The sequence below is a fragment of the Heteronotia binoei genome, chromosome 4, assembly GCF_032191835.1.
Source record: "Heteronotia binoei isolate CCM8104 ecotype False Entrance Well chromosome 4, APGP_CSIRO_Hbin_v1, whole genome shotgun sequence".
NCBI lineage: Eukaryota > Metazoa > Chordata > Lepidosauria > Squamata > Gekkonidae > Heteronotia > Heteronotia binoei.
The window spans coordinates 104473758-104500743 of record NC_083226.1 but is presented as its reverse complement, the minus strand read 5'-3'; the positions used below and the strand labels follow the sequence as shown (position 1 = coordinate 104500743).

At 42.0% G+C, this 26986-nt stretch overlaps 1 protein-coding gene across 1 annotated transcript in view; it reads right to left on the bottom strand.

Annotated features, from left to right (window-relative positions):
* TMEM232 (transmembrane protein 232) overlaps positions 1 to 26986 on the bottom strand; it is a 143703-nt gene that overhangs the window by 64086 nt on the left and 52631 nt on the right. The window contains exons 6-9 of the mRNA XM_060236564.1: positions 24736 to 24905; positions 17816 to 17994; positions 6673 to 6796; positions 5856 to 6075 (exon numbers count right to left, since the gene is read on the bottom strand). Of these exons, the coding sequence (XP_060092547.1) occupies positions 5856 to 6075; positions 6673 to 6796; positions 17816 to 17994; positions 24736 to 24905 (693 nt within the window). The remainder of the gene's footprint in view (positions 1 to 5855; positions 6076 to 6672; positions 6797 to 17815; positions 17995 to 24735; positions 24906 to 26986) is intronic.

The following is a 26986-nucleotide window of genomic DNA, read 5'->3' as shown; positions in this document are numbered from 1 at the left end:
TTTCCTACTCCTACTCCACATGCAGCCAGCTGGGTGACTTGGGGTGAGTTCTGGTTCTCTCCAAGTTCACTCAGCCCCACCTACCTCACAAAGTAGCTGTTCGGGGGATGGAAAGAGGAAAGGAAAATGAGCGTAAGCTGATTTGAGACTCCTTAAGGCAGAGAAAAACAGGGTATAAACACCAACTCTTCTTCAGTTTTGCTGGGAACTGGATGCTAGACTAGGTAGCCTCTCCCCCTCTTGTTCTGATGCAGCATGCCTCCACCAACAGGAGTTTCACAACTGGCAAGGGAGTTTCACAACTGAAAACACCCTGGTAGGGATATGCTATGCCTCAGATAGCAGCTGCCTTCCCCAGAAGAGCCTCCTTCGGTTATAATCAAAGGATGGTGAGGGCTACTTGGAAGGAGGCAAACAGAAGTCAGACTTTGGATTGATTCAGCCTTGTGCTGAAGCTCCTGCTAACTGCTAATTCAGTTCAAACCACTTGCATAGAGCAGGGGTGGCCAATGGTAGCTCTCCAGATGTTTTTTGCCTACAACTCCCATCAGCCCCAGCCATTGGCCACGCCGGCTGGGGCTGATGGGAGTTGTAGGCAAAAACATCTGGAGAGCTACCGTTGGCCACCCCTAGCATAGAGAATTCACCCATGGAAGATTTATGATGGGCTTCACACTGTCTACATCAACTTCCTCCTTTTTTACTAGAAAATTTACACCTGATAAATGTGTGACAGGTTTCACACCTTAATGCTAATTGTCCGTTTTTCACCTCTTGAGATCTATATTCTAGGAGGCTATCTAGTTGACCTAATGATAGCGTCAGCTTCTATTCACGTCTCCCTGCAAAGAGGATCACAAAAGAAACAAAACCTGAATAGCAGCATACATAGCTTTAGCAGAGTCTGAAGACAGCAACCACTTCCAGCAACCACAATAAATCTACCATCATCATCTTTAAAAATCAACTTTGGGTCCAGTTCTTGCTTCACATAAAAAACCTCTTTTTTTCTCCTTAGCTAATGAACAAAATTCTACACCAAGTTGCTTATTTCATAAAAATTTGTAATCCATTTGTTTAATATGTACTTCTTGTAGACAAATTATGTTACATTTTTGCTTCCCAATCCAATGAAAAGTTGCCCTTCTTTTTTGTGAATTAAATCCATTTACATTCCAAGATATTAATTTGTAATCCATCATGGTTTTCTGTTTTTAGTCTGTACTCCTAAATTCTTTATGCTCCTCCAAAAACTGTCATGTCTTGAATAGTTGTGATGGTAAATCTCTTCCTTTTGTATTCAAAACCCAGGTCCTCTGGAAATAGTCATCTGTATCTTATTTCACTTTCTCTCAGCTTGTCAGTCAGTTTTTTATACACTCTTCTGTAATTTATAACTTTCCTTGGCAATTCTTTCATAATTCTTACTCTGCTACCATCCACCTCCAGGAGAAAGCAATACTACAAGATTGCAAGTTAATGGAAAATCAGATACGTTTGAGAGGGGTGCCTGAGTCTGATGAGACTGATTTAAGCACATATATAATAAAAATCATTGCTGAATTCTTGGGAGATGACCCTGATGAAACCAGTTTTATATATGACTATATTTACAGGGTCAACTCAGACTATTCAAGGAGAAATAAACTACCAAGGGATGTGGTAGTGAGATTTGTGACAAGAGATTTGGTGGGTAGGATCTTAAGTAAACAATATGAGTGCAAAATGGAGGTCTACAAGAAGTACATATTAAACAAATGGATTACACATTTTTATGGAATAAGCAACTTTGTGTGGAATTTTGTTCATTGGCTAAGGAGAAAAAAGAGGTGTGGTTTTTTATGTAAAGCAAGAACTGGACCCAAAGTTGATTTTTAAAGATGATGATGGTAGATTTATTGCGGTGGAAGTGTCGTTGAATCATAAAAAACTTTGTTATTGGAACTGTATGCCCCAAATGGGGCAAAAGACTCTTTCTTTAAGGATATTATGCAACAATTAGATCAAGCTACATATGAGCAAATTATGTTAATGGGAGACTTTAATGGAACATCATTAGGGTTTGTAGAATCTTTCGGGCTCAAGTGCCGTGTTCTACTGGAGAAAGTTTTTCTTCCAGACGTTTCGTTCTCGGCTGGAAGAAAAACTTTCTCCAGTAGAACACGGCACTTGAGCCCGAAAGATTCTACAAACCCTAATGATGTTACCAGCCGTGAAAACCTGAAATCTTTAATGGAACAGTTAAAAATATTTTGGACAGATCTGGGGAAAAAAATAATGAAGGAAAACTTCCAAAGTCATTTTTTGAACTAGTTAAAAAAGAAAGTTTGGTAGATATATGGAGAGAATTTAGCCCTAAAGTACGGGACTACACTTTCTTTTCAGCAAAACATAACTCTTTCTCAAGGATTGATATGTTATGGATTACAAAAAATCTGGGATTTATAACAAAAAAAAATAGAGATTCTTCCTTTCCTCTGGAAAAGGAGACTAAATCTTTCTTTCAAATAAATGAAAATGAGGTCATTCAATTTCAAACCCTGTGGGATGCATACAAAGCGATAATGAGGGGCATCCTAATTACATTACAATAAAGATAAAAAAGCCAAGGATAAACAAATGATAGATTTGCAAAAAGAGATTGGAAAGAAGGAGAAGGAGCTCAAAAAGAGACCTGGGAAAAAGAAAATTATAAGGGAGATTACAATATTACAAAGTCAATTGAGACATTTGTTAAACAAAGAAGTGGAATGGAATTTAAAAAGATTTCAACAAAAATATTTTGAAGGTGCGAATAAACCTGGAAAATACCTGGCCTGGCAAATGAAAAGAAAAAGGGAAAAATAAAATTATTAATAACATTATTCTGGGAGACAAGGAAATTGTTGACCAGGAAGGAATTAAAAGAGAATTTCATAACTATTATGCCAAGTTGTTTAAAAGTCATAGAGTGGACAAGAAAAAAAATGATGCATATTTACAGAAATTAACTGAAAATATGGAAAAGGTATTAAATGAACCAATTGGAAAGGAAGAAATAGAGGCAGCAATTAACTCAATGAAATTGGGAAAAGCACCCGGTCCAGATGGTTTTCCACAAAATTTTATAAAGTCCTCATGGAGGCTCTACTACCAAAACTTCAGAAATTGATGAATATTATAAGAATAGATGGGAAAATACCTAATACTTGGAAAGAAGCAGTAATTTCGTTGTTACCGAAAGAAGACAGAGATGCCACAAATATAAAAAATTATAGACCAATTTCATTACTTAATAATGATTACAAAATATATGCTAGAATATTAGCAGAACGCCTGAAACAGCATTTGAATAATTTTATTAAAGAAGAGAAAGCAGGGTTTCTTCCCAGAAGGCAAATTAGAGACAATATTAGAACGGTGATAGATATTATTGAATATTATGAGAAACATCCTGAAAAAGAAGTAGCACTACTTTTTGCAGATGCAGAGAAAGCATTTGATAATGTGCATTGGGACTTTATGTTTGCAGTGATGGAAAAACTGAGATTGGGAGAAGACTTTGTAAGAATGGTGAAGGCGATATATACTGAACAACAAGCAAGACTCTGTATAAATGCAGATTTGACAGAAAAAATGATAATCAGTAAAGGAACGAGACAAGGTTGCCCTCTATCTCCATTGATATTTATAATGACTTTAGAGATATTGCTTATGCAAATCCAAGAAGATAAAGAGATAGAGGGACTGAAAATGAAAGGCTTTTCTTACAAATACAGAGCGTTTGCTGATGATGTAATGTTTATAAATGAAAATCCAACTCAAGTTACACCGTTGCTGCTTTGTAAGATACAAGAATATGGAGAGCTGGCAGGCTTCTATATAAATAAAGAGAAGTCAAAAATTTTGTGTAAAAATATGTCAAAGACTAAACAAGAAGAACTACAAAGTATAACAAAATGTGAAGTGACTTCTAAAGTAAAGTATCTAGGTATAGAAATAACAACAAAACTATTGACTTGTATAAAAACAACTATGAGAAGCTCTGGTGGAAAATTGATGGAGATTTACTAAAATGGAATAAGTTGAACTTGTCTATGCTTGGCAGAATCTCAGCAATTAAAATGAATGTGTTACCAAGAATTATGTTTTTGTTTCAAATGATTCCAATAGTGAAAGATAATAAGCAATTTAATAAATGGCAAAGGAAACTCTCAGAATTTGTATGGGCTGGCAAGAAACCAAGAATTAAAATGAAAATTTTGACAGATGCAAAAGAGAGGGGAGGCTTCCAGTTACCAGATTTAAAGTTATACAATGATGCAGTACGTTTGGTATGGATTAAGGAATGGATGACGTTATTAAATAGAATATTATTAACATTGGAAGGACATGGAAATATTTTTGGTTGGCATGCATACTTGTGTTATGGGAAAAGTAGGATGGATGGCTTCTTTTTACATCACTATATAAGAAGTAATTTGTTAAAAACTTGGTTGAAATACAAAAGATTCGGGAATGAGAGGAAACCGCTTTGGATTGTGCCAACAGAAGTAATAAAGCTATATTCAAATATCAAAGAAGAGAAATGGTTATCATATAAACAACTGTTAAAAATACATGGCGGTAAGGTGGAATTAAAATCAGTGGAAGAATTGGAATATAAGTATAATTGGTTTCAATTGCAACAAATCAAGAGTTTGCTTGAACAGGGTATTAAAAATGATGGAATAAAACAAGAACAAATAGAACTGGAAAGAATACTGTTTGGCGATAACGAAAAATTGATTTCAAGAATGTATAAATTATTGTTGAAATGGTCTACAGAAGATGAAGTAGTAAAATCTCAAATGATAAAATGGTCTGAGCGCCTGCTCCGGCTGCAACGCCACTGAGGATGTTCTCCGCAGCTGAGAACGAAACGTCTGGAAGGAAAACTTTCTCCAGTAGAACACGGCACTTGATCCCGAAAGATTCTACAAACCCTAATGATGTTACCAGCCATGAAAACCTGAAATCTTTGATATTGGTATGAAGTTTTATTAATAGATTAATACTGTTGTTACAATATATCGCAGAATAATAAAAATTGTTTATACACAGATAAAAAGAGAATGCCTATGTAAAGAATGGCATGTTATTGTTATGGATAAACTAATAATGTATAAAAACATGGGAGAGGAAAACTGGACACAAGATAGGTTGACTCAGAAGTGGCTACCTTCTATTAAATTTTGGAACTCAATTTTTTTTTAATTTAAAATTAATATGTGATGAGTGCTCAGTGGATGTTTTATACTGTTTTTGTCCTTGTGTTGTTTTTAATAGCTTGTCTTTAGTGGTTCAATACTAATAAAAGTAATCTATTGATTGCATTATTGTCTTTACATTAATAATTTAATGTTCTTTTATTAATGTAACATATTGTTTTTACTTTTAAAGAACCTCAAGCAGGCCTCTGGAGAGTGGCATATAGATCCCCTAAATAAATAAATATTAAGGCAAGTATCCCAGAACACAGTTCCCCATGGATACCACATATTTTCCCACCATAATCAACTAGTAAAAAAAAAAAAGGACTCTGTAGAAACAGTATGGAATAATTTGATACCCTCCTTTATCGCCATTTAATAGCATAGTTTTTAAAATTGTGTGTATTTTATAACTAATGCTGTAACTGACTCTGAGCCCATTCATGGGAAGATGGGATAAAACTCAAATAAATAAGGAACGTAATTCAGAAATGCAAATGGAAATACACAAAACTTTTGGAATTCCGTTATAATCAATAGGTAGCTTCCTTAATAAGGCATTTTCAAGATACGCTTCCTTGTGTCCACACACAAAAAAAATGAATTTGCTGCTTTGATACTTACTGTCATCAGCTGAAGGGCAGTAGTGCAAAAGATCAAGAAAACTTGCACCTTTTAACTCCATGCCATCTTTAAATTGCTCTGCACAATCACAGAATCCAAGAAAAGCCGTTTTCTGCAAATCTGCACTAATTCCACGTAAACAGATTTCTCTGAGTATATTCGTGTATATGTATGCCACTTGCCACTGCCAGCATGAGAGTTTTATCAGGCTACTCTTTGGCTGTAGGTAAAAATATACATTTCCAATCAAATATGGACCATAAGTGACATGGGTTTGTTCTATCAAAAGTTTTATATATCAGAACAGGTTGATTTATAATATACATTTACAGCTAGATCTTCTGCATGTTTAAAGTTCTATCAAAAGTTTTATATATTGTAAAATAAGAACAGATTGATATATATCTTTACAATACAGCTTTACTTACAAGTAATTTTCACTGTTCACTGAGGCTTACTTTCAAGTAAGCATGCATAGAATTGAATTTGGAGCAACCCTGCAGTTGCTTCTAAATTCCATTTTATTCAGTGGGGTTTACACCCAGGAATGCATTTTTTGGATTGCAGCCTTAATCTCACAACTGGGGTGGGGGGGCACAGAGAGCTCTCCACCCATAAGCCACTCAAGATGTTTTAAAATGTGGAAGAATTACACTTCAAGAACTGGTGTGTTTATTCATTCTTCCAATCTGGGATACTGAGACCAACATAAACTTCAGGGACAAACAGTAAAGAAAATAAATGCTTTGCTTCTATCCAGTTTAGTGTTTTCCACAAACACATTTCCCTCCTACACCTAAATTAGCTTGGTGCTTACCTGCTTCTGAAGAGGCATAGCACCTGAAATAAAATCTCTCACTAGATCCATTAAAACTTTCAAGCAGGACATGTTTAATTTGGCAGCTTCTCCAAGGACCATCAAGCCCAGTACTGATTCCAGCCTAGATTTTTTAAAAATAGAATGATAAACATTGGTATATAAAATAAAATAATCAGTGGTGTTTTTTTCAAGTAGAAAAACTATTTTGGAATCAGAAGTAATTAGTTCCATACTGGGACCAATGTGTGTCAGAATATGCTAACGTCTTTTGGATTTATTTCACAGTGTTCAAAGAATGACTAGAAGTAAGCCCAGTTTAAGCACAACAGAAGTACAAAAAGTATTTGCTTATGTAAGCATTCCATGTGATCACCATACCTTACTTAGAGAGTGCACAAGCCTTTACAATAGATGCTGTTACTATGCCAGAGGCACAGCCACCTGAGCCACAGATTACTAGCATACTAACAAATCATATTTACAGGCCAGCTTGGAAGGTAAGCACATTTAAACAGGATAGTGTCAGCATGATACACAGATAAGTGCTATTCATGTGGTATTTAATTCAGACCTTAGACAACTTTTAAGGGAAGATACTGACGTAAATGTAAAATCTTAGGTGGCCTGCAGACAAAGGATTTGCTTCAGTAGGGTAACATTGCTGTCTTCCAGCAGCATCTCACAGAGGTCTGAGAGGAGCAGAGCAGCTCTGATAGCTGAGACAGCTGGAGAAATTGCTGAGAATTTCTGAGTTTTGAAGGACTTCATTCTGAGGTTTGTGGGGCTGCCTAAAATTCTGAGGTATGATAGCTGGGGAACTGCTCTTTGTTTGGTTGACTGGGCTAGGGTGAAAGAGATTGAGAGTGATTGCTGCTGATTGCTGAGGAGTGCCTCTGCTCCACCCTCTTTGCATTTTAAGCTGCGCCTTGCCAAAGGGCTCTTGGCCTAGGGGCTCTCTAAGGACCAGGAACCCAGATCTCTGATTTCCTTGTTCTCCCAATAAGGTAAGTTCCCAATAAGGTAAGTTAAGGTAAGGTAAGTTGACCCTCCAGAAGGGGAAACACTTAAACAAACAGCATTTAAAGAGGACTGTATATTTTAAAATATATATATATATATATATATATATATATATAACATGAAGATAGAATGCCAGCAGGGGGTTGGGGGCTTTCCAGTGTTTTGCACTGAGTGTCACATGTATGACTATCTGCCCAAAGGATAGAAGTCTTGGGTGTGTGCTCGATGCAAGGAGCTCCTGGTCCTCAGGGAACGAGTTTGTACCCTTGAGGCCGAGGTGACTGCCCTGGAAAAGCAGAGACGGTCAGTTAGGCACTTGGGGAAGACTCTCGGGGGCGTATTAGTTGAGCCCCGCTCTGAACGTAGCAGCCCCGTTGCTGCCAGAGAGCGTGAGGGTTGAGAGGGAACAGGGCACCGTGCTGAGGATAAGGGGAATGCACCCTCAGAAGGGACCTCTTCTTCGGTTGGTGAGCGGAAATCCTTTCGCGCCAAGGAACCATCCCTGAGCAGGGGGAGAGGGGGGGGTTGGTAGTTGGTGATTCGATCCTTAGGCAAGTAGACAGCTGGGTGGCGAAACCGCGTACTGACCGTATGGTGACTTGCCTGCCTGGTGCGAAGGTAGCGGACATTACGCGTGTAGTAGATAGGCTGATAGACAGTGCTGGGGAGGAGCCTGTGGTCGTGGTGCATGTTGGCACCAACGATGTGGGGAAATGCAGTCGTGAGGTCCTGGAGGAAAAATTTAGGCTGCTAGGCAGGAAACTTAAGGCCAGGACCTCCAAGGTAGCCTTCTCAGAAGTGCTACCTGTTCCACCTGCAGGGCAGGAGAGACAGGCACAAATTAAAAGTCTCAATGTGTGGATGAGACGATGGTGTAAGGAGGAAGGGTTTAAGTTTGTTAGGCACTGGGATGCTTTCTGGAACAAGCGGGAGCTGTACAAAAGAGATGGTCTCCACTTGTCCCCAGATGAAACCAGGCTGCTGGCGCTTAAAATCAAAAAGGTGGCAGAGCAGATGTGAATCTGTATTGCTGCGTGAGAAGTGATGTGCTGACACTTCTGGAGCAGAAGTCGGTACTCATGGGTCGCGACTAGATACCGACGATCCTGGCTTTTCGTCTGGCCCAATGCGTCCTTAACCACAACGTGGAGGTGGGCCACGCAAGGAAGGCATTTTAGGCCTGACGCTGGACAGCCGCCTTGATGTTGGAGCCACCATCTGTCACCACAAAGCCCGTGGCGACGTCCCTGCCTACCCAGATTTCTAACTGCCGTGAAAGGATGGCTCCGAGAGTGACCGCCGTGGGCGGCACGTCGACTGCTTCGGCATGCAGCAAAGCCCAGCGATAGCTGGTCTGGCGGCCCTGACCCTGCCTGCTGCTGCTGCTGCTACTGCCACCCCCACCCTGCAGCTCACTGGGTTGCCACCAATGTGCAGTCAGGGAGAGATAACCCTCGAATGCATGTTGGGAGCCCCAGATATCTGAGGTGAAATGAACAGTCCCCCCCGGCACCACCGGACAAATGCTCCTTCACGACAGATCTGGTCGCCCTGAAAACAGATGGCACAATGGTCCTGCTAATGGTGGTTCTAGCAGGAACTTTGTACCAGGGCACCAGGTACTCGAGCAACCCTAGCACCCCAGGATTCTTGACTACTGAAAATGGAAGTCCATGGGCAACCGACCTGGCAAGGTTCCAGGCGATCACCCTCCTGCCATACCTGATTCCCCCTCTTGGCACACAGGTGCCACCCCAACCAAACACCTCAGGCAGAGATGGCTGGCGTCCCTGCCCTGTCACGGAACTCTCCTGGAGAGCTCTGGAGGTAGTCGTGGTGGGACGGACCTCCTGGCTGGGTGGTGTTGGCCGCCTGGGCACCCCAGCCCCAGCCTGCTTCTCCCCCTTAAGAAGCACCGCCTGGTGGTGCTTCCGCAGGTGGTTCCGCATTCCCCCCCGAAATCAGTTGGGCAGGGTTCCACCCACAACTGATCTGGGCCCTGCACAGCGTGGATCTTCCATAAGTCGGAAATGCTTCCAGACTTTGGAGGTGTATGGATGCCCAAGCTGACCGGCAGCTTGGGTATCTAAAGCCACCTCCTGTGTGGTGCTCAGGGCAGACATATCGTGTCTTGGGGTGGCAGGAGGGGCTGGCCGCCGGGGGGAAGTGGGCGGAGATGGAGGCACCTCGTGTGTCCACCCCATGTGGCCTCCCCTCCTGGCCATCCCCTGGTGGACTGCTGGTGCCCGAAAGAACCGAAGGGGGCTGGTCCTCCTCAACCAGCTTCTCCTCCAGCTCCTGCACAATACTCTGCACCCTCCTTGGGGTGATCGTTTTTGACAGAAAACTGTCCCCAAAGCTCATCTCCAAGGAGGGCTGCTCTTGCTCTGAGCGCCTGAGCAGCAGACCCCTGCCCAGTGCCAGCACCTAATGGCATCTGTGCTGGGGATGCCCCAGCAACAGCCTCAATGAAGGGCCCAAGGCGGGCCTTCTTCATAACAATCCGGCCAGAGATCAGAGTGCTGGAAGGCGGCTGAGGATTGGCCCTACACACAGGTAGTGGGTGGGAACTGGATCTTCCCCCTCCCCTCCACCCCTCTAGTCTTCTCCTTGGCCCCTCTTCTGCTGCCTGTCACTCATGTCACCCTTGGCCAGTCTCACACAACCTGAACTGAGAGTGGGTTTTTTTACAAACCTAACTCACTACACTGTACCCTGAACCAACAGGTGCCCTGACTTCTTTTTAAAAACCCTCCCACCAAAACTTGTTGTTGTTTTTGGTCCCTAACCTGTCCTTCCTTGGGTTGGGGTAGTAGTAATCTGGTAAAGTTTAGGAGACTAGGTGATCCTGCCTCTACCTGGCTACAGTTTTTAAAAGGCTACCTTGAGATGAAGGCAATCCTTGTTATATCCTCCTAGTTAAACTTCTCCTAACTAGATCCTGGGACAAACTGGATTTCCTTGCAAACTAGAAACCAGGTGTCCCCTATAACTAAAGAGAAGCTGCAGTTTACCCTATGGAAATCTAAGGATGCACCGGCTTTCAGTGGCTGAAAGCAAGATTCACTGCAACCATAGTCTCTTTAAAAGGAAGCCTGATGTGGCTTAGTAGTCACGCTGCCTTTTATGAGAAGCCTAAAAATCTTTTTAAATTGCCCCTATCTGGCCTAGTTGAATTTTGAAAGAAGATAAAGCCCTAAACGGGATTAATTTTTATTTAAATTTCATAAAACACAATCCCTAAAAACACCCTTATTAGTGGGGCAGCCTATTTAGTGGCCCTAGCCAAACCGAAAGCACCCTCAGACGCCAAAAATAGCTCTATAAAAACATGAGTGACCCATCCCACACAGCCCACACACCAAGCCCCTCACACCAACCAGAGGTAATTAAAAAAACCAAAACATGACAGAAAGAAACTAAACTTTTAACCCCCCCCCCAAAAAAAAACAGAACCAGTAAAAGGGACAGCAGGACAGGATGCAAAACCAACAGCAACAGATCCAAACAAATCCAACTGAGAAAAAGCCAACAAACTCAAAAAACTGAACTTCTTAATAATAAAAAATCTCAGGCCAAATCAGTCAACACCCCCCCCAAACAAAAAAAAACCAAAACCAGGAAAAGGGACAACAGAACAGGATACAAAACCAACAGCAACAGATCCAAACAAATCCAACTGAGAAAAGGCCAACAAACTCAAAAAACTGAACTTCTTAATAATAAAAAATCTCAGGCCAAATCAGTCAATGCCACCCCCCCCCCCACCCACAAACCAGAACCAGGAAAAGAGACAACAGGACATAATGCAAAACCAAGAACAACAGATCCAAACAAATCCAACTGAGAAAAGGCCAACAAACTCAACTGCTAAAAAACTGAAATTTTTAACAATAAAAATTAGGCCAAACAGCCCGCCCCTCCCAAAGAACCAGAAGATAAAAGGAATAACAGCAGCACAACACAGCAGCAACAAATCAAACACAGAATCCCTTTAAAACAGTAAAAGACTTGACTTTTAACAATACAGGAACTTAACAAACCCCTCCCCCCAAAAAAACCTTCACCCTAACCCCAAGAAATCCAAGCCACCCAAATCAGGAAAAGTAAAAGGACACTGCACTTTTAAAAGTCCTCTGACTAAAGTAAGATATAGGCAAATTGGCAACCCTCCCACCCCAGGCCCCCACCCCCAGCAGAACCCCCTAACCCCAAATAAGCTACCCACCGAAATCTGGATAAGTAAAGGGACTGAGTCTTAAAAAGTCCTTTTACTTTTATCCTAATGAAAATAAAAACAAGAACCTCAAGACTGTCTTACCTTAGATGTCTTCACCAGGCAGGTTAGGCAAGGCTAAGAGAGAGCAGCAGCAGCTGAGGCCAAGGGCCAGCGGAGCACAATCTCTCTCACACACCAACACAACAGCAATGGAATGGAGTCCAGACAGACAGACTCCTTAAAAAGGTTCTCTGGCCCTACACAGAGCAGTTTCAAAAAATACCACTGCTCTGTGATTGGCCAGAAAACAGTGTTTACTTGGATACCCAAGTAAACAAAAGAACAACAATGTTGCTGATGGCTGGGAGATTAGCCCAGCCATCAGCTATACAACAGCCCTGCAAAGCATGCATTTGCAATGCATTTTGCAAATGCATGCTTTGGATTGGCTGCTGGGGCTCTTCTCTCCCTCACCCTCCCTCCCTGAGCCCAGGGAGGCTATAGGAGAGGCAGGAAAAGGCTTCCAAAGGCAGGAAAAGAGGCAAGCAGGTTCCCTGAGGCTGCAGAAGTCCCTTTCCCGCCTTTTACATGGAGTTCCGTATACTTCCAAATATTGATTCGGAAGTATACAGGGATACAGCTCCTGTATAATGCCTTCCAATTGGATTTGGATGTATATGGCGCCATATACTTCCGAATCAGGGGGTATTCAACGGTCTGTTCAGTTCAGCCGAACAGAATGCACACCCCTAGTATCTAACCATGCAAGATGCATAGTTAGAGATCTTGATTCCCAGGGCCCCGGCAGAGTAAAACTTCCTGTCTACGTTGTCAATTTTCTTATCCTCCTTGTCAGAGGGGGTAGAGTGCACATTTCTGGATTTTGAGGACGACAAGACCACTAAGTAATTAGGTCGAGGGTGAGTAAAGAGAAATTCAGCTCCCTTTTCCTGAGTCCAGTACATGTGGTCGAGCCTGTGTGAAGAAACCGGGGTAGAAGCTGGCTTAGTCCATGGTTCTTTGATGGTTTGAAGAACTACCTTGGTGATCGGTAGAGCCACAGCAGTAGATGTGTCACGCTGCATGATGTCGAACACCGTGTCATCGACTACAGGTTGAGGTTGAACAATAGGCAAGAGTATCTGGGCCATCCTCTTCACCAAGTCACCATATGACTTTAAGTCCTCAGAGGCTGAACAATAGGCAAGAGTGTTTGGGCCATCCTCTTCACCAAGTCACCGTATGACTTTAAGTTCTCGGAGGAAGAGATCGAGAGGTCATCAGAAATCTGAGGGTTGGGAGAAGGTTCAGTCGGTGATTTCTCCACTGATTCATCAACCTTGGAGTTAGCCTTGGAAGAAGTTCCCCCGTTATCAGAGTGGTCGGACAGGTGAGGTGTTAGCAGCCTGTTACTCCGTGGTGACTGGGAAGATGTCTCTGACTGTTTATTCGGGTGGAGAGTCACCTTTTCTCTAATAACAGATATCAGTGGTGGTTTTGATACCAAAGCCGATGCTTTGTGTCGAGGCAGGGAGCAGTAAGAAATACGCGACCTACAAGAGACTTCTGATTACTGGTCACACTCATGCGGCTCCCCTGGCAGGTACTAGAGATACGATGGATTGAACGGGTATCCTCCGTACAAATATGCCCATTGGCGTTGATCCCATTGCAGGGGTGGTAGCGGTCATCAGAAGATTTATTGGTCAACATAGCGATCGATAGGTTGACCCTTCGGCGCTTTATTCTGCAACGATTGTTGGAGACCCTCATGTTCTGATTGCAAGTCCCTGTCACTGGCGCCTCAGGACCCGGAGGATGCAGACCGCTGTGTGAGCTCGATCTCATGATCGGGGCTCGACAGGGGCATGAGGTGCTTTGGCGTCAGGGGGCTCCTTCGATGTGATGGTGTAGCATGCAGGAGAGTGGATGTCCCCATTGAGGCCGATGCCAAGCCCTTCGTAGTCGGTGAGGGAGAGCGGCTGATCAGGGCGCGCTTTGTCCTTCTTGTGCTTCTTCAGTCTGTCAGGTTTAGGCCCCTTATTCTCCCTTCTTTTTTTGGCAGGTGTCAAGGATTCCGACCTGGATACCAAGTCCGCACGTTTAGGGGGGCAAATGGTGTCGAAAGGCAGCTGACTCATTAAGTCTCTATCCGTTGCCGGGTCGCAATTGATGCCGATGCTGATGCCGAAGCAGAAGTTGACAACGCGGCAGATGCCGAGGAAATGGAGGACCCTTTGTTAGGAATACATGCTGATTCCATCACTGTGGCCGAAAGATGCACCACTCAGTTCTTTTTGGTGTTTCAAGAACTTGGCACAGTGCTGGCACAAGTCTACACGATGGCCTTCTCTGAGGCAGATGGGGCAAAATGAATGTCCGTCTGGAGGGGCGATCTTATTGCCGTAACACGTACAGAGTTTCAAGAACCCCCAACACTTTTCCATAGGCCAAAAGCGTAGGGAGGGGGGATACCCCGAAGGGGTAAACTAACTAACTACAAACTATCTTTTTTTTTTCTTTTAGGAACAAGAACTGGGAAAAACAAAAAAATTGCAAACAAGAGTCTAATAAAGGCAAGTACCGACCGGAGCCACAAGAAAATGGACTGTTCGACAAGGTGGTCAGACGAGAACTGGCGAGATATTCATGCCCCGCCCAGTCGGCATTTGCAGTAGGGGCTCTGTGTGTGCGGACTGTTAGCGGGGCGCGAAAATCCTGGGCTTTTCAATGTACCGATTGAGATCGGCACAGGCGACTTATCCCATAGGTGTGAAGCACAGAGACCATGAAGAAGATTATCAGTGTTTTCAAACCGAAGGGAGCGAGCGGTATTAGTCTTGCAAAAAAAAAAGTACAGCAATTCAACATGCCATGCAAAAACATGGAAGCAGATAAGGAGAGGGAGTGTACTCCAGTTCCCTACCTGCTTTTCCTTCACCCTTTACTAACTAGGAGTGGAGAAGCTGGGAGGCAGTCTGGAGAGGGAGGAATCTGAAGTGGGCAGAAGGAAGGGCAAGAGGGAAGGCAGGCAGGAAAGGAGGCAAAGCAAGTGAGCAAATGAATGAATGGACACACAGGTAGATAGTTTGAAGGAGTGGGCCTAGAGGAAGAGAGATATGGAGAGCAGCCAAAGTAGGCAGGCAAGCAAGAAGCTGAAGGCAGTTAATAGTAGGGTTGTTGTCAACCTCCAGATAGAACCAAGAGTACTCCTGGAACTACAGCTGATCTCCAGACTACATATATCAGTTCCCCTGGAGAAAATTGTAACTTTAGATGTTGGGTTGTATGGCATCACACCTCCACTGAGCTTCTTCCCCTGACCAAACTTTGCTCTCATAAGCCGCTGTCCCCAGATGTCTGGGAATATCCCAAGCCAGAGTTAGCCCCATAGATATTGGGCGGGGGGGAGAGAAGGAAGTGGAACAAGGAGTGGTTGGGGGGGAAGGGATTTTCCCTCTACAGCAATTCTTCACAGATCCACATGGGGGGGGGGCACATATGCGTGTGTGCATGTCAGTGAAATGTTATCCCTTTATTTCTCGATCTGTTTTCCTGACAAACAGCATTCACAAACTGTCATGTGTCCTATAAAAGAGGAATACAGGTAACTTGTATGTGTCTTTCAGTGAGGCAAGACATAGCTGCGAGGGGGGTGGCATTTATTTATTTATATTTAGTTATTTACATTAGACTTTTATCCTGCCCTCTCCGCAAGCGGACTCAGGGTGGCTTACAACAGTCGTTTACAAAATTTAAAACTATAAGTCAATAAAATCTATAAAACATTAATACAATTAAAATTTAAAAACTATTCCACGGTGCTGTACCATTACTATGTTGGCGGTTCTACTTTTCAGATGGTTGGTCACCAGGAACTCTAGCTGATGTCAGGTGGCAGCTCTCTCTCAGTTTAAGCATCAAAGGCCTGTCAAACAATTTGGTCTTACAGGCCCTGCGGAATGTAGGAAGATCCCACTGGGCCCTTATGGCCTCCGGGAGAGCATTCCATAACTCTGGTGCTGCCACCAAGAAGGCCTTGGCTCATGTCAAACGCAACCTGGCCTCCTTTGGTCCAGGGGTGGACAGCAGATTTTTTGTCCCTGAATGCAGTACTCTCTGGGGGATATATGGGGAAAGGCAGTCCCACAAATAAACAGGTCCCTGACCATAAAGGGCTTTAAAGGTCAATACCAACACCTTGAAACAGATTCGGAACACAATAGGTAGCCAGTGCAGCTCTTTCAGCACTGGCTGAATGTGCTCCCATCTAGGGAGCCTCATTAACAGCCGTGCTGCAGCGTTCTGCACTAACTGTAGTTTCCGAGTCAGCATCAAGGGTAGCCCCATGTAGAGAGCATTACAGTGATCTATTCTTGATGTGACCATAGCATGGATCACCATTGCTAAGTCATTGTGCTCCAGAAAAGGAGCCAGCTGCCCAAACCCGCCGAAGATGAAAAAGGCGGATCTAATAGTAGCTGCTACCTGGGCCTCCATTGTAAGGGAGGACTCAAGGAGCACGCCCAAGCTCTTGACCTTAAGAGCCGGTATCAATGGCACCCCATCTAGAGCCAGCAGCTGGACCCCTTCCCTTGGACCACCCCGGCTTAGATAGAGAACCTCCGTCTTCGTCGGATTCAATTTCAGCTGACTCAGCCTGAGCCAGGATGCTACGTCTTGAAGAGCCAGGTCCAGATTTTCCGGGGTACAGTCGGACTGGCCACCCATCAATAGAGCTAGGTATTGTCTGCGTATTGGTGACAACCCAGTCCATACCTCCTGACAATCTGGGCAAGGGGGTGCATATAGATGTTAAATAACATCAGGGACAGAACCGCACCCTGAGGCACACCACATGTGAGTGAGTGCCTCTGGGATGACTCCTCCCCTATCACCACCCTTTGTCCCTGATCTTGGAGAAAGGAGGTCAACCACCGTAAGGTGGTCCTCTCCCTTCACACCATGCCCCTGATCAGAATTAGGGAGGCTTTCACCAGTTGTTTGTCAACAAAAATACCTGGGAGAGCTCCGAGCTTGGACCTTAGTCTTCTACCACAGTCAACTTCAAATCCAAGGGATAATCCATACATAATACAGATAAATTAATTCCAATTTTTATCTCTTCTCTATTATTCTATTCTCCAATAGGCTTAGGCAAACCAAACATCTGTAAGATCTTGAGAAGATCTTGATCTCATTTTTACACCAAATCCTTGGCACTGATCATTGGCTGTTATGAAACTTTATGTAATTTGTCTTTAATACAAAATTCTTTTTCTAGTAAGACAACTTAATATTAAACATTCTATACAAATGCAGTAAATACAACCCACAAGAAAAAGCCAATGTTGTCTGGCTGAGACTTAAGCTAACAAAATGCATTAAAAATAAGTTTTCTAGAGCAAAATAAATCATATAATACAAAATAAATTGTAGTCATTTTAAATTATTTTGTATTAGATTTACTTTGTATTATTGTATTTTGAATTATTATAATAACTATTTTGCACTATACTTTGCATATAATGAGTACCAGAAACTGAAGTCAAGTATCTGTCCCCTGAAGGATGGTATGCTTCACTACAGTTGTTTAATTCTGTGGAAATTACTGCACCTTAAAATGGTGAAATGAGGTTCCTATCAACAACAAACATAATGTAATAAAGGCTAATAGGTACAATATATGCATATGTTTCTAACCAAAATAGCAGAAACAACTTATTGATAAAGTGAAGCAATGCAAAATACATAAATTGCTTCTCCTTCTGGCATACAAATTATAAATCTGTTTGACATGCATCTTCAAGGTTATTAACATTTCGATATAAAGGTTATGTAACATTTAAGCACAAAGGTTATTTCCATAAAGCTTGCATCAAGTTATAAGATTGTCCTTACCAGTCCTTCTGATGAAGCTGTTCCTTATAGAATAGGACATGCTTGAGTACTTCATCTATCTCAGAGCAGCTGTTATGTACACAAACCCAAACAAGCAAACTGTGCCAAAGAAATGGCTTAATTTGGGATTTCTTTGATCCAGAATTTAATGCAACCAGTGTGCCAGTTCTAGTGAGTGACTAGGAAGAAAAATTAAATCCATTAATAAGACCTTGTGAATACTAAGTAAATTGATAATTTTCTGCATAATGTTTTGTTTCAATGTTTTCACCTACGAAGACTGGGTTCTCCAAGCATTATCCTTTCAGACATCTAATTTCCTTCTATCAATGAAATAGTTCTGAGAACATAGTCAATGGGAAAGTAACTTAGGCCGAATACATGTTGCTGGGTCAACAGCCGCACTGCAGTCAGAGAGAGGTGCCCCAGGATCCTTTGTAATTGTGCACAGGATGCCAGGATGCAACTAAGCATATTTGGTGACACTGCAAGGGACCCTGCTCTTGAATCATGTGGGTGCTTCAACTCTAATTTTTTTTTTTTTTAATCCTGGCAACTTAAGCAGCTGGTTTGGTTTTTAGTATGCCCAGGATCTACACCCTGGACATGCATTGTAGCTTCCAACATCACATTTTCACTTAACTACTGCTTGAGGTTGCCAACTCCAGGTTGGAAATTTTGTGCTGGAGCCCAGTGAGGGCATGGTCTGAGAAAGAAATGGTGCTCAGCAGGGTCTATTGCCATAGCATCCATCCTTCACAGCAGCTGTGTTCTCCCAGGAAACTAATCTCTGTAGTGCTGATATCATTTGTAATTCTGGAAAAACTCCAGGCCCCACCTGGAGGCCAGCAACCCTGCTTCTGCTATAGGTGTGATTCCTTAGAATGAGACATACAGCAAAGATGCAAATATTGCAAGTATGCAAGAATGGTAAGTAGTATGAATTTGGAAAAACTGCTATAACCCTTCTGTCATGATTCGAGGGCTAAAGCTGAAGCTGCCTGTGGGCCTCAATGGAAGCCTCTTCCACAAAGGCCTGAGTTAGGGTTGCCAACCTACAGGTGGTGGCTAGACATCCTGGGATTACAACTGATCTCAAGGTGATCAGTTCACCTGGAGAAAATGGCCACTTCAGAAAGCGGACTATCTGGCATTATACCCCACTAGGCTTGCCAGTCACTAGGCTGGGGATTCCCCAGTTTTGCAGGCTCCTCCCCACTTCTAACAAACTGCTTGTGTTTTGGAAGGGGTGTGTGTGTGCCTTTAAATCTCAGTGAGACTGAAGCTCATGAGGCGGGGAGAGAAGGCAGAGCCATGTGTGTGAGAGAGCAAGAGAGAAAGCACAGTCCCTCTGTTCATTTTGCATTCCTTTCAGAAGCTGCTTGTATAGTGAAACAGATTAACTAAAATCTGATTTTGAGATAGAGGAAAACTCCATCTCCTATATCCCTCTCTCCTTAAGCTGATTGAAATAGAGCACATTGTTACATTCAGCAACTCCAGTGTGTAAAGCTATCTATACCATTGCCCCAGGGAGATCACAAAAGTGTGGTCATGCAAACTGCTTATTTTGGCTGCTTTGTGACTGTGCGGTGTGTGTGTGTTCATGTGTGTAAGGGGGGGGGGGGAGAGAAAGGGGGAGAGAGAGTGTGTGTTCACTTTCATTTTAGTGGAAGTGCAGCTGCTGTGGAACCATTTTAATGCAAAAAAAGAGGAGGAGGAAATCAAGACTGTATTCAGGGGAATTTTTATTATTTTTAGCGAATGGGAAAGTCTCCTAGCTCCACCCCCAAAGTCCCGAGATATTTCCTGGCAACCATAAGTTGATCCCTTGCCCATGGTGGGGTGAGTCTGGCCTACCAGGATCAAGTAGTGCGATACAGTAAGAACTAAAATAAGACAGGTGTCAGGGAACTTTGTTGTTTGTGAGTTTTACTTTTATTCATTCTGCCCTTTTATAATTTTTCTATTTACCTACTTGTTATATTATTTATTTACGGTAATTTACTTTGCTTGATTTCTTCAGGACTTAAATTCGGCCATGCATCAGGGCACACCCTGACTAAAGAGAGAGCTGCTTGTGGGCACAGTGGGTGCTCTGGGCCCTTTTTAGTAAAGCCCTAGAACCAAAGTGGTAGCAGTCTCTTAAGGACCTTGCCTGTTCCTGGCCTGAAGGAAGCAGGGAAGGAAGAGGGAAAGGAAGATGTGTGTGAGGAGGGACAGACCCCTGGACAGGATGTTCTATGGGTGGCAAACCTGCACAGTCCTGTACGATTACATGACATCTTTCTTTCCCTATATCCGGTTCATCTTTGCCAGTACCTGGTCCACATCTTCATCTCCCCTGTGCTGGCAGCTATTCTGCTCCTAAGGGTTGGTATCACTAGGTTGTTATATGTCAGTTTTATGTTTCTTATGCTGCTAAGGCAAAATGCTAAGGAATAGCTGAACCAGAGACTTCCCCCCCACACACACACACACACTTCACTTCATTACCACATCCAACAAATGTAGGCTGTGACTGAAAATACTGCCACATTTTTCAAATTGCCTCACTGTTCAAATTCTTCACTGAGATGAGAATCCCAAAACAAGAGAACCCTTTTTCATAGTAATATTCTTATTATTTAGCAACATTTGAGAAAATAGTGCCTTTGATACACTTTCTTCCTGTGCATCCAGTGATATGAAACTGATTTTGCCACCAAGAACTGGGATCAGAAAGCTGTCAGCAGATGCACTATCCTGTATTGTACTGATGCTTAGCAGACAAAGGAAAGTCTTCTCAAACTCAGATATATCTGATGCTTTTGAATGTCGCCAGTCCTCCTAGCAGTGCTGCTAGTAAATGAAAGATGATATCCACCTACACATTTCAGCTGCACAATTACAGCCTCTCCTTATATGCCTATTTTTATTTTTCTTATTTCAAGAGCTGCCATTCTTGGCATAGCTCAGAATCTCTCCATAAAAAGTAACAGAGCAGAAAAAGATTTCAGACATATTATAGAAGAGACAGCTAAAAATATCAGGGTGGTGATTCAATTACTATTAATGGAGCTTAGTCTCCATAATATATTTAATTGAGCTGCGCAATAAATTATTCCTCAAGGTTTTCTAAATTGAGTACAATCTCTGTAGCACCCTCCAGCAAACCAGGATGACAGAAAGCTCTCTAACAGGAGCCCTGGGTAATTTAAAGCAAAATCCATTCCAGTCCATATCCTACCCCTTGAGCATTCCTTTCTGGCTGATGTTCAGATATGCAAGAGAGTTACCACAGCCCTCTGACTGCATTAACTTGGCACTCAGCAGGGATATTAACTCAAGGGCTTGAGAAACAGAGGGCAGTATAGCACCAGCTGGCCCATTAGCATTTATCCTTTGCTCTCTTAATAGCCCCACTGTTATCACAGGCAGAAGCAAGAGCAGGCTGGCCTTTACAAACTGGCCAGTTTGCTGAAAAGCCTCCTTTTGAAAACACCAGAACATTCTCCTTCAGAGTCTTAAATGGCTCTGACTCAGTCTTCACAATCTTTTTCTTTAACTAGCTCTCTACCCCACCCAGCCAGGTATACAATGAGAAGCCTATGAATTAAGAAAAAATAGGTAGAATTTTAGTATCACATGCTTTTGGCTTTTTCTTCCCCCCAAGCTATGGTTGATAGTAATTTTGGATAAAGCGAGAAAAGCTGGTCCTAATTATCCACCCTTCAGTTTTATCTATTTAGAAAAAGTGATAATCATAATACAAAATGCACTGAATAGAAAGCATTAGTAAAGAACTCAAGGTAATTAGAATTCTTTGCAGTTCAGCCAGGAGCAGAGATATGTTGGTCAGCTCTTGTGCATCCTTGGGGTCTTGGAAGTAAATATGCAATTAAGTCAAGAGAAAGGAGAAGGAAATATTGGTTATTCACAAGGGGATTCCATAGTTCTTTAGAAATCGAAACAAATGAAGAGTTACGCATATAATTTGGCAAGTTTTAATTATATAAATGAAAAGAGTTGAGTACATCAAATAACTATGAAAAGCCTGGCCAGCCCAGCATATTGAAGAAATAAACCATCAGAGGAAAAAATATTCAGGAAATTCTTCAAAGATTGCTACAGTTTTTGTTTCCTCATTCTGTTAAGGATATTGATTTGCACTTGAAGAACAAAAGGCACGGGAACCTAGCCATACAAGCCCAATGATTACTAAGGAAACCTGTGCACCTTGCAGAAAATGAGCTCCTCCATGCTCTTGGCTAATGTCCAACTTATACCCTTCATTTGCTTTTAACAAAGGTGCTTATGCAAGATCTATTTAATCAGCCAAGCACTGAGTTCTGACCGCAGCCATTTTGAAGCAGGACCTTATGTTGTGATTTCTTATTCAATGTACACAACAAATGACAACTGTCATTTTTGGAAAAGGGTTAAAAAAAACCCCAGGAAATCAATGTCCCAACACATAACTGGCATGATTTAATACATTTTATTTTCTCCAACGTCCCAGTGCAGGAATGCAAAAAAGATTTGCTGCTAACAGTTAGGCATGTTAGAGAACTGCGAGGCAGAAGCACACAGGCCCACTGAGCATTAGTTGATGGCTTCTGACTGGACAGTAGTGGCCATTCTTCATTGCACACACTTAAGCTCCTTCCTGGTGAACCAAAAGAGACATTAGGATCAGACTACCTGAGTGGAAGAAGACTACGGGGGAGTGCTCCTCCTGACAGGTGGTTCCAAAATGAGATGGGAAAATGGAGATCAAGCTAGATGGATTATAGACTAAGAAAGGTCAGAAAAATTGGGGGGGGGGGGGTCATTTGTGTGCAGGAAGCAGAGAGGACAAATAACCAAGCCACATATAAACTGGACAACAGGGCTAACAAATAAAGTGAATTTTAATGGGAATAAATGTAAAGTTCTACACTTAGGTGGGAAAAATCAAATGCATAATTATAGGATGGAGGAGACTTGTCTTGGCAGTAGTATGTGCAAAAAGGATCTAGGTGTCTTAGTGGACCATACACTGAAAATGAGTCATCAGTGTGATGTGGTGGCTAAAAAGACAGATGCAATTTGGGGATATATCAACAGAAGTATAGTGTCCAGATCACACAAAGTGATGGTATCATTTTATTCTGCTCTGGTTAGACCTCACCTAGAAGATTGTGTTCAGTTTTGAGCACCACATTTTAAGGATATAGACAAGCTGGAATGTGTCCAGAGGTAGCCAACGAAAATGGTGAGGGGTCTGGAAACCAAGTCGTTAATATATGGTGGCCTGCTGTGAAGCATGGTAGATCATGAACTGTCAGAATGACAGGTGTCACATGACAGGAGTCACAGGACTAACCTGGCTGATGCAATAACTAGTAATAACTGGACCTGTCCAGACAAGTCACAATGAGTCAGCAGAATTAGCTGATTGGTGGGCTGCACTATTTAGTCAGCAGAGTGCCAGAATGTTTTTTTCTCAATGTGTTTGGATTACTGGCGAAGCATTTTGTTACTCTGGACTGCATATGTATATATCCTCACTGCTGTAAATATTTTGTATAATACACCGTTTGTTATAAAAACTGATGTTGGCTCTTCATATCGACGTTCCTATTGCTAAGGCAGCTTCCTGTTGTGGTCTACCTACACTCTGCACACGCTCTTGCCGTCAGTCCTATGAAGAAAGGTTGAAGGAGCTGAGTATGTTTAGCCTGAAGAGGAGATGACTCAGAGGTGATATGATCACCATCTTCAAGTACTTGAAGGGCTGTCATATAAAGGATGCTGCTGAGTTGTTTTCTGTTGCCCCAGAAGGTTGGACCAGAATCAGCAGGTTGAAATTAAATCAGAAGACTTTCCGGCTGAACAGTAGGAAGAACTTCCTGACAGTTAGGACAGGCTTTTCCCAGATGACTGTCCTTAGCATCTGATATAGATACACTGCCTCTGAACCTGGAGGTTTCATTTAGCTGTCACTTATCCTCTTTGACTTTCTTTAACCCCTTTTTAAAGCCACTATTATGCATTGTATGAACAAACAATATATGCAGCATTGCTTTTTAAAATTAAAAAAAATCACCTAGATTTGGTTTTCTTTTTGGAGGGAACAGTCTGGTAGAGAGAAGCAATTCAGAGCTGGACACACTGGCAGCAAATGCTGGGTGCAGAACAGCAGTGGCCTATAGATGATTCCCTGATGAGAATTGTCCGCTGTGGTAAGGGCAATCAGGAGGGAGAGCACATCTTTTAACAGCTGCCATCAGGACAAAGCAGTGGGGAGAAGTGGGTCAGCCAGCATCATGCAATTACATGACTGCTGACTGGCTAGCAGATCTAACTGATGCCAGCAGCCTGTTCCTTCCCCACACCAGCAGCAGGCAACTCCTGCTAGTACACCAGTCCAAACTGATCAGGAGTAGATCTGCTTTGAAAATGAAAATTATTTGGGCAGCTTACAGTGCAATCCTAAGCAGAGCTACATCCTTCTATGTACATTAAAGTCAAAAGGCCTCAAAAGGACACTATGGTGCATTTGAGCAGATTTCACCTCTGCCTTGCATTCAGTTTTGTGATATTAAGGAAGATGCTTGGCTCTTGATCTCAGTAGTTTATCTTTTGAAAAATGAAAGCTGGAGTAGCAAATTAATATTGTAAGCAATGCTGCCATCCCCACTGCCTACAGCAGATGAATTGTGCCACTCTGTCATCATTGCATGTGATTAACCTGGTAGATCAAATCTGCATAGAAGGATCACGATCTGAAGAGCACCTGTTCAGATTGTGAGCAGTATAAAACACATATTTTGCCAAACTGTAAGCAACTCACCAGTCCAACTTTTAAATAATTTTTCACAACATTAACAAGCAAGGTGATTGAATCATGGTAATGCTACTTGTTGCATTAGATATCACCCAAGTATGTTACCTACTGTGTCCTGAAATGTCTCCTTCTGAACATTTTCCACATTTGCATCAGCTGCTAAAGTTGAATGATAAAATATTGCTGTTCCACAGATAGTTCCTCCAGCTTTCAGCATAAAATTCACTGTGAAACTGATGTTTGGGTATAGCTGGTAAGCAGTCTCACAAGCCGCTAATGCTGTGGCATCAAAAGAAAAATCAGCAGTCCCATTAGTCCAGTTTGCTTGTCATGTAGTATGTGATGTCTAGTTTCGCTGCTTGCTGTTTACAACTTTTATCTTTGTAGCTCTCTATGTCTACCAAGTGAGGACTTGCCACATGAGTCTGGCAAAATGGACTCTGGTCCACAGGCACTTAACTTGAAGGTGCTTCAAGCCTCGTTTATTTTTACTTGACTGAAGAAGTTCTGGCTAAAGTCTTTCAGACTGGATTTGTAAATATTGTGTGACCCCTGGTGGTATAACCCAAAACTACACATATTATTTTATGATAAGATCTTATGTATGCCACACATTAGATTTAAAAGAGAATTTTTCTATGAGGATTGTTTTTCTAATTAAATGCAATAGTATCTGTAGATGTCTAGAAAGGTGATCACTAATGATGAACCAGAGATCCTTTTTATAACTAACTGGATGAATGTGCACATTTGCAGTTAACCTGGAAAATTCAACAATTTTCATAAAAGCAACATATGCATTTCTAACTGAAAATATATATACCTTGGTAAGAAAAAGACAGGACATTTAATAGCATCTGAAAATAAGACTCATACCTGATGAGATGCTATGGGAAGTGAATCTTTGTATTATAATATTTAATGCTGTAAGGTACTAAGCCTTATAAACTGATATATTGTGTGCATGTGGGTACACAAACATATTATGAACAACATAATATGATTAATTACTGTTACAAAAGAAAATGGGTTTCTATTGGTTAACTACTTTGAGAATCAGACTGTTCTGTCTCTGCAGTATTTCCAATATGTAATTCAGGATATTATTACATTATGTGAGAATGCCAATTATAGAGGGGGTTTTCTTTCAGATATTGATCTATTTTTCTGCATCTGGTTGCTGCAGGTGAACCTTGTAATGAAGAGATCCCAGAGAGAAATCAGTGGGTTTTTTTTAAAAAAAAATGATTCTGTGTTCTTCATTCTGCATATGAATTTGTGGCCATGACAACCAGTAACAGTAGCAAGATTGCAATAGCTCTGCAATCCTTCCACCACAGGAACAGCCTGCTGAGTCACTGCATGGAAAAGTACATTAATGTCAAACACCCTGGAAGGTGTTTGCCATTAAGTTAATTTCTTAGAAATACAGGTATTAGGAATGAGTGGCAACTGATCTGGTTTTGACAAGCATTTGTGGCCCCCTCCCCTGTAGTCATTGTGGCACATGTAGCAATCTGTATGAGGCATTCATGACTTTAAAGAACCAGACTGTCAGTGCAATCCTAAACACAGTTACATACCCTTCTAAACTCATTGACTTAAATGGACTTAGAAGTGAGTACCTCTGTTTAGGATTGCACTGTCTGCATCAAAGCCGCATTTGAGGAAAATGATTAGAGCATTCTGCACTGTTGATTATTCTATTTATACAAGTAACTTCACCCTGTCTGAAAGGCAAGCTGTATGCCAGCATACATAAGTCTTCATGGGTGATTCATTTTAAGCAATTTTAGTTTAAAATTTGGAATAGATTGTCTGGATTTAACTATATGTTTTGAACATTCACTAATTTTTACTTACAGTTAGAGTCTAAACACTAATGAATGTCAGACCATTGAATCAGCGCCATAGTTAAACTATTAATGCAATATTTTTCTGGCCAGTATTTATTTCTGCAGTTTGGTTATGGTGCATGACACTTGGCAAATTTAAAAAGTGGGAGGATCACTTAGCCTATAAAAACATAGGGGAGTTAAACACAGACGTTTTGGCATTTTATAGCTCCCACGCAGCCATAGCAAGCTGAGATAAGCCAATGTTATACAAGCAATGTCATTTTTGCTCTGCCAGCATGTTAAAAAAGGCAACCCCACTAGTTTGGAAATAGAATATAACTCCCCTATGTTTTTATAGCCTAAGTTATAACTACCCCTTGGTACAAAACCATGAGCACACAGTTGCTGTATATTAAAATGGAATAACTGGAACAACATTCTGTTTTGATCCTCCATAGAACATTTTCTTTTTTTAAAATCCAGTCACATTGTGTAATGAAAGGAGAAATACCAGTCCAACTT